At 41.7% G+C, this 13,604-nt stretch overlaps 1 protein-coding gene across 1 annotated transcript in view; it reads left to right on the top strand.

Annotated features, from left to right (window-relative positions):
• LOC126778470 (tyrosine-protein kinase-like otk) overlaps nt 1-7,405 on the top strand; it is a 57,035-nt gene extending 49,630 nt beyond the window's left edge. The window contains exons 10-18 of the mRNA XM_050502051.1: nt 611-745; nt 910-1,017; nt 1,314-1,447; nt 4,578-4,706; nt 4,812-5,008; nt 5,863-5,974; nt 6,061-6,156; nt 6,445-6,570; nt 7,114-7,405. Coding sequence (XP_050358008.1) covers nt 611-745; nt 910-1,017; nt 1,314-1,447; nt 4,578-4,706; nt 4,812-5,008; nt 5,863-5,974; nt 6,061-6,156; nt 6,445-6,570; nt 7,114-7,251 — 1,175 coding nt within the window. The 3' untranslated portion in view covers nt 7,252-7,405. The remainder of the gene's footprint in view (nt 1-610; nt 746-909; nt 1,018-1,313; nt 1,448-4,577; nt 4,707-4,811; nt 5,009-5,862; nt 5,975-6,060; nt 6,157-6,444; nt 6,571-7,113) is intronic.
• Nucleotides 7,406-13,604: the final 6,199 nt, after the last annotated feature.

Below are 13,604 nucleotides of genomic sequence, written 5' to 3'. Positions count from 1 at the left end.
AATGGTATATAATAGTTATTGTATATAATTATATTAGTTTAGTCTTATATCTATATAAACACAATTTGTGTTCATAATTCGTCTCGTGCTTGACGGTGAAAGAAAACATCGTGAGGAAACCTGCATGTGTCTAATTTCATTGAAAGTTTGCCACATGTGTTTATATTCTCCTCAAAAGGGAGAGGAGGCCTTAGCCCAGCAGTGGGACATTAACAGGCTGTTACTTACTTACTTTACTATATCTATATTATAACGATTTATAATTTTTGACCAAAATTCATCCCGCAAGTCTCTAAATTAACTGCCAGGTTAGGAAATTGTGTGAGAAGTCAGATTAACTAGTCTGACTGAATACTTAAACCCCACTAATTAGGCTATAACGTCATCGGCTTTAACCGGCCAATAATCATATAGATTCAAGTCCAATAAATTAATCTGATATCGATGGGTAATATACAGTAATGTAAGAGTGATATATTCCGAATCTGATATCTGAACTAGACAGCGTGATTCAGAAATGTGAATAATTGAATAAAAGCCAACTATCGTTATCGGGTTGTAACATACACAATTATACACAATGATCACAATTTACTAACTCCACGTCTAGGAGAGAAGATGGAACTAGAAATGGCAGAAGGAAGGGAAAAATTAGTTGAAGAGGGAGAAGAAGACAAACAGAAGGTGACCGTAAACGGTGCGCCGACGCAGAACGGCAGGCTGCTGCCGCATGATAGGGACAGTGGTATGATATTTACATAACATTACAATAATCCATTCCTTGAATCATAAATGCGCCACCAACCTTGGGAACTAAGATGTTATGTTTCTTGTGCCTGTAATTAACTGGCTCACTCACCTTTCAAACGCGAACACAACAACAATTTATTGTTGTATATTCGCTTCTAGGTGCAGATAATTCAGAAGTTTCGGGAATATCGCGAGTATCAAAGAAGTCAGGGCAATACGACCAGCTCACAGTACCGAGGACGTTGCTAACTGAACAGATAACCTTGGGTAAGTATTATTTAATCTATCCCAAAATTTGTTTTAGAAGAATTTAACAGGCGTCATTTAAGAAACGTACTCGCTTATTTTATTATAAGATGTGAAATTGCCAATAGAAGAAATTCCTAAACACAGATTCAAGATATATTTAATTGGAGGTTTTTGAAGGAAATCCAATCCTTCCCCTCAAAAGGAGAGAAATTTACAGCCTTACTTAAATTCTCCTTCTATTAAAACAAAATGCCTATCAGAGATTAAAAAGTCCCTTTATTATGTAATCTTCTAAATCTGATATTTTATCCTAGGTCGAGGCGAATTCGGTGACGTGATGCTAGGTAAAATAGATATGAGTCAAGTTAAGAAGTTGCGGAACAAGGATGAGGATGGCGAACCGCAACTGAAACCAGTTCTTATCAAAGTGCTTACGACAAAGGACGAGGTGAGATTTTTTCTAATTATATTTTGGTTTCTGATTGTTGTTGAATTGTTGAGCAAAATAGCAAATGCTTACGGTACTTGATCACCGCCGTCCATAATGTCTTGTAACAGGAATGGTTGCGGGTTGCCTTGCTCGCAGGAACCTGTTACGCCTGGCGGTCCTCTCGAGAAGCGGAACGGGTCCTCCCTTCTCACTTATCGAGAGGGGCTCGGGCTACGTTGTGGCGGCATGGGGCGAGTACGCGGTCGTCGGAACGTACTTCTCCCCCAACCGCAGCCTCGATGAGTTCGAGACTTGTCTCGGCTGTCAGAGCTGCGGTAGCCAGGCAGTCACCGAAACCTACCCTGGTTCTCGGCGACTTAAATGCAAGGTCGCGTGCCTAGGGCAACCTCGCCACGAATCCGCGAGGGAGGGCCGTCCAATTGTGGGCGCTACTCTCCGGCCTGTCCCTTCTCAACAAGGGGCAAGATCACACTTGCGTACGCCACAACGGGGGATCCGTGGTGGACGTCTCGTTCGCCACCCCTGTGGTAGCACGCAGAGTGTCGAATTGGAGAGTAGAGGAGGAGGTGGAGACTCTGTCAGATCATCGCTATATCCGATTTGAGATCTCCACCTCTCGCAGGCCGGCGGAACCCCAGAGGATGTCGACCACGCTGCCGAGGTGGTCCCTTGGCCAGTTAGACCGTGAACCGGTCAAGGAAGCCGCCATCGTGCAGCGGTGGGGTTCCGCGGGACGGGAGGAGGGTGCCAGCGTGGTAGAGCTGGCGGGCTGCATGCGCAGTGCCCTCAAAGAGATATGCGATGCGGCCATGCTGAGGACTCGGCGCAGAGTTCCGCATCGGCATGTGTACTGGTGGTCACCGGAAATAGCCGAGTTTCGGTTGACGTGCAGCCGAGCGCGGAGGGCCTATGTCCGCTGTCGCAAGCGCAACGGCCTCGACACGGACCTAGAGGGACAGCTTTTGGCCGCTTACCGCCAGCTGAAAAAAGATCTACAGCTGGCGATAAGTCGGGCCAAAGAGACGGCGAGGGAGGAGTTGCTGGCGGGCCTCAATCGGGATCCATGGGGGCGACCGTACCGCGGGGTTCGCGGGAAATTCCACACCCAAGTCGCCCCCGTGACGAAGACGCTGCCGCCGGGGCTCCTCCTGCTCCTGGTCGGGGAACTGTTTCCCCACCCAGGCGAGTTTGTCTATCCGCCTATGGCCCCTCGCTCCGTGATAGAGGACGCAGTGGCTCCACCACTGATCACGGAGCGAAAAAGGGAGATGGCCCTCGGCCGCTTGAGGGCCAAAACACGGCGCCGGGTCCGGACGGTGTTCCAGGGCGTGTTCTGTGCGACGCCTTGGAATACCTGGGTGCAAGGCTTCGGGAGCTGTTCGACGATTGTCTGAGAAGCGGGCAGTTCCCGAAGCCTTGGAAGCAGGGGAAATTGGTGCTGCTGCCGAAGGAGGGTCGACCACCGGGCTCCTCCTCGGCATACAGGCCGATAGTGCTGCTGAACGAGACGGGCAAGTTGTTTGAGAAGATTCTCGCAGCCCGTCTCGTTCAACACCTCGACGAGGTCGGTCCGGGTCTCTCAGAGGCTCAGTTCGGGTTCAGGGCGGGCCGTTCGACTGTCGATGCCTTGAACATCCTGAAGACTCAGACCATGGAATCGGTGGCCCAGGGGAAAGTGGTCCTGGCGGTGTCGCTAGACGTGGCAAATGCCTTTAACAGTCTCCCGTTCGAGAAGATCAGGGAGGCACTCGTCGTCGTCTGGGCGGGGGGCGACGGCAAGTTGGTCCGGCTTCGGATAGGCTGCGGCGTTCCACAGGGGTCGGTTCTCGGCCCAATTCTGTGGAACGTTTTCGGCTTCGATTGGCTCTTGAGAGCCCCCATCCTTCCCGGTATGGGGGTGTTGTGTTACGCAGACGACACCCCCATCACCGCGACGGGGCCGGACTTTCGGGAGGCGGCCCGCCTGGCCGAGGTCGGGACGACTCTCACCGTGGACCGAGTGGAAATGTTAGGTCTGAGGTGTCTCCATCTCCAAAACGGAGGCTCTCCTCTTCCACGGTCCACGCGGGGCGAGTATCACCGTCCACGGGACGGTGATCAAGGTGCAGGCCCAGATGAAAAACCTGAGCCTGATCCTGGACGGACGATGAAGATTCGAGCAGCATTTCGTGCAACTCGGCCCGAAGCTTGTCAATGCCGCCGCCGCCTTAGGCCGCCTCCTACCCAACGTGGAAGGACCGGGATCGCTATGCCGGCGACTCTATGCCAGTGTATTGAGGTCGATAGCACTGTACGGTGCCCCGATATGGGTGGACGCACTCACCGCACAAAACCGGGCCCTCCTGCGGAAGCCGCAGACGGTCATAGCGGTGAGGGCGATCAGGGGATATTATACGGTGTCCTGGACAGCGGCGACTCTCCTCGCGGGCGACCCGCCCTGGGAACTCCAGGTGGAGGTGCTCGCGGAGGTATACCGCTTCCGAGCCTAGGCGAGGGAACGCAGCGACCGTCCAGGGTCGGCGGAGGTCGGGCGGATCAGGGCTCTAGCCCAGCAGGCCCTGATCACCCGATGGGAGGAGGACCTGGGATCCCCCACGGCGGGCCTGGCGACAGTGGAGGCGGTACGTCCCCACTTGAGTCGCTGGGTCAAAAGGAAACGAGGCACGCTCTCGTTCAGGCTGATGCAGGTGCTTACCGGACATGGCTGTTTCGGTAAGTATCTGCAGAGATAGCGCGGCGGGAGGTGTCACCCTCCTGCCACGAGTATGGTGCGCCATTCGACACGGCGCATCACACCCTGACGGAGTGTGCCGCGAGGGGGCCCCAAAGGCATTCCCTGGCGGCGGTTGTTGGAGGAGATCTCTACTTGCCGAGCATCATCGACGCGATACTCGGAAGTGCTGGTCGGAGATGATCTCCTTCTGCGATAGTGTGATCTCACAGATGGAGGCTGCGGAGCGGGCGCGCGAAGAAGATGCCGCTGCAGACCCGATCCGCCGGAAAAGACCGGGGAGAAGAAAAAGGCGCTATGCGCACCTTCTTCCTTTTAAAAAAAAAAAAAAGGATCCTGTTACGCCTAGATCTATTTTTACTTTAGTTCGTTAAAAAATCATATTATTTTATATAGGTACAGCTAGCTGAATTCCGACGACAGCTGGAACTATTCAGTCGCATCCGCCACGAGCATCTCGCACGTCTCATCGGCCTCTGCAACGAGGCTGACCCGCACTACATGCTGCTAGAGCACACGGACTGGGTGAGTGAGGGGAAATATCATTCACGTACCAGCGTCTTACCTTAGAAGCTAAAAAAAATTAGCTATGGATCTCCGGTATTCGAATTAATTCGGTTTTTTTTTCAGGGTGATTTAAAGAGTTTTCTGATCGCGACCCGCACGCCCGAGGAGAACGAGGAGTACATCGCGCGGGTGGGCCCCGCGCACGGCCTGCCGCCGCGCGAGAGCGCCGTGCCGCCGCTCGCGCCCGCGCACCGCCTCGCGCTCGCGAGGCACCTCGCCGCCGCCGCCACGCGCCTCGCGCACAAGCGCCTCACGCACAGGTACCGCGCACCGCCTCGCGCCTCACGCACAGGTACCGCGCACCGCCTCGCGCCTCACGCACAGGTACCGCGCACCGCCTCGCGCCTCACGCACAGGTACCGCGCACCGCCCCGCGCCTCACGCACAGGTACCGCGCACCGCCTCGCGCCTCACGCACAGGTACCGCGCACCGCCTCGCGCCTCACGCACAGGTACCGCGCACCGCCTCGCGCCTCACGCACAGGTACCGCGCACCGCCTCGCGCCCCACGCACAGGTACCGCGCACCGCCTCGCGCCTCACGCACAGGTACCGCGCACCGCCTCGCGCCTCACGCACAGGTACCGCGCACCGCCTCGCGCCTCACGCACAGGTACCGCGCACCGCCTCGCGTTCGAGCGACATTCGATTCGCCTACAAAGTTATCACATATAAGTACGACGTACGTACGTCCACTGGTGGTAGGGCTTTGTGCAAGCTCGTCTGGGTAGGTACCACCCACTCATCAGATATTCTACCGCAAAACAGCAATACTTGATATTGTTGTGTTCCGGTTTGAAGGGTGAGTGAGCCAGTGTAATTACAGGCACAAGGGACATAAAATCTTAGTTCCCAAGGTTGGTGGCGCATTGGATATGTAAGCGATGGTTGACATTTCTTACAATGCTAATGTCTAAGAGCGTTGGTGACCACTTACCATCAGGTGGCCCATATGCTCGTCCGCCTTCCTATTCTATAAAAAAAAAAAAAAGTACTAAACAATCAATATTAAGGCTACACTACGTTATTTCGAATTCAAACTAAATAACAAAAAGTTATTCCAGTGAAATGAATATTAGTTATACAATGTTCGCTCACACCCACTTTGTGCGCAGAGACATAGCGGCGCGCAACTGCGTGATAACGTCCAAGTTGCAGCTGAAGCTGTCGTTCCCGGCGCTCACTCGCGGACCCAACTCGCACGAGTACTTCAAGTTACACGATCAGGTGACCTAAATAAATCATTCGTATATTTTTCTTTCTGTCAAAAATGGTTTTTTTTACAAACTTAATAATTCCTGTATTCAAAACAGGTGTTACCGCTCCGCTGGCTACCGTTCGAAGCCGTCATGGAAGGCGAGTACTCCACTAAGTCGGATGTGTACATGTTCGCAGCTACTGTCTGGGAAGTGAGTGATGCCTCCAATTATTTTTAGTCTTGATTTTCATAAATACATATATGCTATATTTTTATTGAACACCTAAGAACCATTGACAATTTTGTACACATTGAGCTGATGTATTTATATATCTCTATATAAAACTATTTGACTTTACTACTTGTATCCGCTTTTATACTTATTAAGATCCCATAAGAACTTTAAAATGCAATTTTTTTAAGATTCCAAAGGTTATTAAGATTTCGACCATTGCCGTCTTGGACCGATTAAAAGTTTTTTTTTTTATCTAATTTTCAGATTTACACTAAAGCAGAAATGCCGTTTGCGAAACTGAACGATAACTCAGTGCTCGAGAGGTTGAAGAGTGACACGCTCGAATGGAATATACCGGAAGCGATGCCCGAGCGACTCGCTACGTTACTTGTAAGTGTTATAGCCATATTAATAAACTTGTCATATCTTATCACAGCCAACCCTAGTTCAGATATTAAACTAGAAAAACTCACTGTTGTTTTACGTCGAAGTAATATCGGGGGTCAAATAGTAATTTTTTTTTATAGAATAGGAAGGCGGACGAACATATGGGCCACCTGATGGTAAGTGGTCAACAAACGCCCTTAGACATTGGCATTGTAAGAAATGTCAACCATCGCTTATATAGCCAATGCGCCACCAACCTGTAATTACAGTAACTCACTCACCCTTCAAACCGGAACACAACAATATCAAGTATTGCTGTTTTGCGGTAGAATATCTGATGAGTGGGTGGTACCTACCCAGACGAGCTTGCACAAAGCCCTACCACCAGTAGAATGAAATATATACATAACAGCAAACATATAGACAGCGCGATCCAGAAATGTGACATTTTGAATGAGCGCCATCTATCGCTATCGAGTTGGAACATACGCCATTATACATGAAAAAGGTCTATTGTGATGCTTAATACCTATTTAATCCTAACAGAAACGCTCGTGGAACAAATCGCCCACCGATCGTCCCCAGTTCACTGATATTTGTGAGGAAATGAACACAATCATCCAGGAAATGACGTCAGAGAACGCATCCCTACATTCGCAGGATAAAATCGAGCAAGATGTTTAAGTTTATTAACGCTGACGATACATAAGGCTGCGTCCACAGAAACGAAAAATATGGCCTTTTTTTGGGATTTTTTTATAGAATTTTGTGTTGTTTATAACATTTTGAAAAATTGCATACAGTTGTAAACACAGAAATTTTTAAATATTTCAGTGGAAATGCACCTTATAAGATACACACCTTATAATATTACGGATATGATCAATTTTAAAAATTAACTTTAATTTATAATATTTATTAAATTTCTTGTCAAGTTATTTTAAATTAAATTTGTAAATACTTAATTGAAAAGTGTAACGCTAAGCTAGCAATACTTTTTGACCTTTATGGAAAACTTAATATAATTATAATTTAAATTTAATGTCTAAAAATGCCTAAATTTAGGAAAACAAAATGGTTAATTATAGTTAAGGACTCAAATTTCAATTAAAACGCGATTAAAATCAAATAACACAATCTTGTAAATCTTTAATATAGCCTAACTAGGAATTTTACTGAATCATGATAATTAAATTTCTAAAAAAAAAATTTGAAATCGCATTTATATTACACTTTCATACGAGAACTCTATAAAAACTTGCCATCATAAAAAAATAATTAAAAGTTTTTTTTTTTATTAATTAAAAAGTACATTATCAGCCACCATGAAAGACTAATCATTTTATAATTTTAGATATTTAATCGTTTCGATGCATATACAATGTGTATTCTAGTATAGTAATAATTTTAGTATCTACCTTATTTAGTATATGTGATATTTATATCATATTCTAACAACGCACTTATATAATTTTTTGCACTTAATTTACGATAACAAACGTCATTACAATAATTGGCTTATATTAAAATATAATATTTTATATTAAACCTTAAACTCTTTGCTATTTGAAAGGGGTTCTTTTTTTTTAATCTGTCAATGTATTTTATGTATCACAAAAGTAACGGTCATTGAATAACATATATATTAAAATTCAGCGTTCTAGACTGAGTAGTTCTGTCTGTGTGCTTATAGTCAGTTAGGACAAACGGTTTTATAAGTATAGATAATACGTAAATACCAATCTACAAAAATGACTTCTTTTGTTTTTTTTTTTTTACTGATAATAGTGCATTGTGATATTAAAAAAAGTATTACTATAACTCATTTTATAACGATATACCAAAAAATCTCAACTTTTTTTACTTTTATATATATATTTTAAGCTAATTCTTGCGATACGTTAGTGCTAGTGACTATTTTGTTCATAATATCGAGTTAACATGATGACCAATGAGTGCTCTTTGCCGGTTTTAATCTGAACGCCGATTGGTCGCTGATTGCGTCATCGACTGCCATCAACCAATGACAGTTAAAAATAAACCAGAATCAACCAGTACTTGGAAAAAATATATAAGTATTTGTACTCGAATTGATTAAAACCTTTTTTTAAATATAAAACTCTAGGCCATTAACAATAAAAATATCATAACTGTTATGTAATATTAAGATAATTAATAATAAGCGAGCGTTTAACGTCACATTAGTAAACGGTAATGCTGTCCTCTATCCACATACGAGTAAATTCGCGCCAGTGAAAGAGATAGCTTATTCATGTGACTTCTTGACTTATCTTGAATATATGAGATTCGATTACGTCACGAATACTACAGAAATGATGAATGACTACCACAAATAAACACGTTACGTGTCAGGAGTCGAACGTTACGTCGTGTAACGCGCAACTGCCGTCATTCATGTTAGAAAGAGATAGATGCATCCATCGCTCAAACCATACCGTAAATAAATACCACCAGATGCAACGTTACTCGATGTGACAACGTGTTTAGAACGTGTCGATAGACAGACACTAACCCCGACACAGATGGCGTGAGTGTCGCCTATTATTATATAATAAATGAAATTATATCTCAATTAACAGTGACATCAGCTATGACGTTTGTTAATGTGACGTAATGACGTTTTTTTTTTTTTTTAATAGTTTAAGTATTTAGTATAGATAGTAGAAGTAAGTGAAAAACAAAAGCTACGCGATACTGCCATTGGTGTACATAATGAGATTAGATTAAGACTGATGTAGCCATTTTGATGTAATTTTAGCTAAGTTTTCGTCCGAAATTCGTGAACGCTCGTCCTGATTGAATCGAAATTTAGTTTTAAGTGTGCATTGGGCGTTGTTGTAGTTTTTTTTAATTTTATTTATAATAATAATAAATAATTTGCTTTGTTAATTTAAACAATTCAACAACAGGTTAGCTTGAAAAATGGGTACGGTCAGGAAAACAGATTTTTGTTAAATATATACTCGGGGCTGATTATTTAAATTTGATAGCTGACCGTACCGTATATATTTATACTTATTATAAGGCTTATGTATGACTAAATAAATGCCCAGATACATACAGTATAATCTCACTAATTCGGACTAATTAGGTCTTGTCCCCGTTGATATAACTGAAGTTAATTAACTTTTATTTTTTTATATAGTTAAGGTAGGCGAGCTTATGGGCCTGACCTGATAGTAAGTGGTCACCAACGCCCATAGACATTGGCATTGTAAGAAATGTTAACCATCGCTTACATCACCAATGCGCCACCAACCTTGGGAACTTAGATGTTATGTCCCTTGTGCCTGTAATTACACTGGCTCACTCACCCTTCAAACCGGAACACAACAATACCAAGTGCTGCTGTTTTGCGGTAGAATATCTGATGAGTGAGTGGTACCTACCCAATCGAGCTTGCACAAAGCCCTACCACCAGTGAGTAATAACTGTATTTTCTGGTAAATTCACACTTTTTTTTTTCAAATGAATACACCTTTCCCTAAAACGCATATCATGACCGAAATTAATAAGAACTAACACGAAAAATATACTCAGACTACACTGTCTGAAAAAAAAACAATTTTTGTATTTATTTATTTTTATTAACAAAGCAAATTAATTTATTGATTATCATTCGTGAATAAGATAATATAATAAGACTTGTTCCGTTTTTTTTCATATTAATATGGAAAATGTGAACGTTTCTATTTTGAAATTGTACATTTTTATTGATACCAGGTGATGCATTTATAGTTTAAGGAAACACTAGTTTAGTAGATTAGTTAGGTTTAAATATTTATTTAATATAATACAGTCGTAGTTTTTATTTTAATACAACACTCTGATATCATTGCCTATTATATATTTAAAAACAATAATTGTCAGAAAATTTTCGGGAGAAAGCAATTCATTGAGAAATTTTTTAGTAACTAAAATTATATTATTATATAAAAAAAAAAATTATAACATGTTTTGTAAAACTTTTTGAATTGTATAAAAAATATATTTTAAAATAATTGTAAAGGAAGATGAAAAAAAGTCCAAATTTAAAATATATATATAATATTCGGCCAGTTCTATTTTTTTTTTATATGTATTTTTCAATTTATTGTAGGACTTAATATTAGTGTTATATTTCATATGTACTCGTGTAGTTTATTGTCAGTTTTAAACTGACATACATATGTTAGTTTTATATGCGTAGTGCCAGATAGTTTAGGAATTAGTTTAAGATAGAGCCACACTGACTTACTTAAAAACTTTTGTATAATAATGTCACAATTATTCGAAAAATTAAATCTACGCCGCCTTCTTTTATGGAGAAGTTATGGAGCTTTTTCCTTACAGAAATTTCGGCTTGTGCCCAGTTGGGGTGTAGGATTTAATAATGTGTAAAAATATTGCAAGTATATATTTTTTTATTTCAAAACCAAATTATTTTCTTATGTCATTTATTTGTGAATTAATATATAATTATTTAGTTCTAACTAAAAATATATTAATTCATAAATTAATTAATTTGAAAGGCACACATTTTTCGCATACCTTCACCACACAAAGTCACAAACGTCCCTTATTTTTTTATTTTTTTATGTATACATGACATCAATACCTTTGTTCAAATTACATCCGTTTTTAAATACGATAGTTGTGGCGCTTACCTCTCGCCGGGGCTAGCTTTATCGTCGTGTCAATTTTGTATTTTAATATTAATGTAATATATTTAAAATAATTTTGTATAAAACTGAGTTCCTTTTTTTTAATTAAGTTCTCCGCTTATGTCAAATGTGAACGCGCTTGAGAACATTTAGGCTTGTCCTCATTTGAGATTGAATATTATTCTCAATAGTGAAACTTAAAGTAACGTTTTATAAGTAACGTTGCTGACGCAAAAAAGTTTCACTTCAATCAAGTGTACGTACTTTTTTTTATATTTCAAAATACTGGTGCTTTATTTTTGTGTATTTTTTATTGTTTAATTGAACAAATGTGTGTAGTATACAATGTACTATTTAATCAATGAATTTGTAAAACTGATGCATTTTTTTTCTTTTTAAATTAGCTTTAAGTAATCATATTATAGTTTTTCATAGTTTCGTATGTTTATGTGATAGACTGACTTATCGTGTCATATAATTATTATTTTATACTTTTTTACCTAGCGATTTGTTAAGGCGTACTTTAGTAATGGAAGGAATTTTTGCATTTACGATTTTTAAATAAATGATTAATCGGAAATGTGTTTTATTTATTTTCTACCTTTTATAGGACATGTTTCAATACATTTGTGCATTTGAATATTTTTAGAAAAAAAAAATCCACTCCGCCGTAACTTTAATAAATAATGGGAGGTTTTCTATTCGACCAGTAGGACTATTCCGTAATAATAAACTCGAGACTCACCGCAGAAATCGTTCCTGTAATGTCTGAAAGTGATATGCGACATTAAGTATAATAATTATACTACAAGAATTAGGAAGATGTAAATTAAAAAAAATGTTATTTTTTGTACTAAATAATTTTTAAACGATTATAATTGGAACGTCAATCAAACACAGGAGCAAGATGGTGACTGATTTATTGCGAATATAAAAATACCTACATACAGTTATAATATAAAACCGTCCATTTTCCCCCTTTTTAAATTACTTAAACACTTAAAGTATAGCTATAACAGTAAAGTTTATATTCTTATTAATTAACAAACAGTATTTAAACAATATTTAACGGTATAAAAACTACATCTAGGTTCTAGGTACATATATACGTATGTATGTATATACAATTATACATGTATTATAATATATATATACTTAAACTAACTAAACAAACAAACACCTCTTAAAATTACGTTTAACAATATTTTTTTATTCTGCGGTTATAAGCGCGCAAATCTCTAGCAGTAGCATTCGGAGGGGGAGGCGTCGGGGGACGCGGTCCAGGTGACAATGAACGTGTCTCCGGGCCACTGTCCTCGGCTTCCCCTGCCGCGTCCTCAAACCTCTCCTCCTCGGCCTCACTATCAGCCGACCCCGACCCGTTAACATTTTCGATCTCATTTTTCCCTTTGTTAATTACCGAGCCGTGCTGATTAGTCCGCGATAAAGAAAACCGATCTTTTTTATTTAGGTTAATCACTTGATCGTGATGTCTACGCCACGTTACTCCATCTCCCACGTCTACTTTATACGACACTGGACCCGATTGACCTGTTACAGTTCCCCCTGTCCACTTAGTTCCGTTCTTAGTATAATCGCGTACCATAACGTCATCACCTACTTTAATTTGACGTGTTGACCCCATTTTATTAGCAACCTGCCTATCTTGCACCGACTCCACGACCTTTGACACGTTCGGGCGTAACGCGTCCAGACGTCCTCGTAAGCGACGTTCTAACAACGCGACGGCCGGAGAAACTCCCGTAGTAGCATTTTCACAGTTTCGATACTGAAAAAGAAATTTCAATAGGGACAAAGACACATCCTCTTTTAAGTATACTGCACGTTTTATGACTTTTTTTACGGTTTTTACGGCATTCTCAGCCGCGCCGTTACCTTGAGGTCTGTATGGTGCCGTTGATATATGCTTTATACAGTTTAAAATGCAATAATTATTAAAATCTAAAGAACTGAAAGGGGGACCGTTATCCGTAACTAGTTGCGATGGAAGCCCGAATCTCGCAAAAATAGTTCTTAAAACGGAAATGGTCGAATCTGCGTCCGTTCGTAACATACATACAACTTCCAGCCACTTGGAGTGCGCGTCGATTAATATTAAATATTTTTTTCCTGCACATTCAGCGAAGTCCGCATGTAAGCGTTGCCACGGATGAAGAGGAAATTCCCACGGATGCAAAGTAGCCCGCGGGGGTGCGTCTCGAACCATGCGACACGCTTCGCAATTCCGACACAAATTTTCTATATCCCTATCAATATTAGGCCAATAGATATAACTTCTTGATACATTTTTCATTTTATTTATACCAAGATGACCTTCGTGTATTTCTTTCAAGATCTTTTTACGTAATTGTG

The sequence above is a fragment of the Nymphalis io genome, chromosome 26, assembly GCF_905147045.1.
Source record: "Nymphalis io chromosome 26, ilAglIoxx1.1, whole genome shotgun sequence".
NCBI classification, from domain to species: Eukaryota; Metazoa; Arthropoda; class Insecta; order Lepidoptera; family Nymphalidae; genus Nymphalis; species Nymphalis io.
This window is presented reverse-complemented; position numbering and strand designations above follow the sequence as displayed.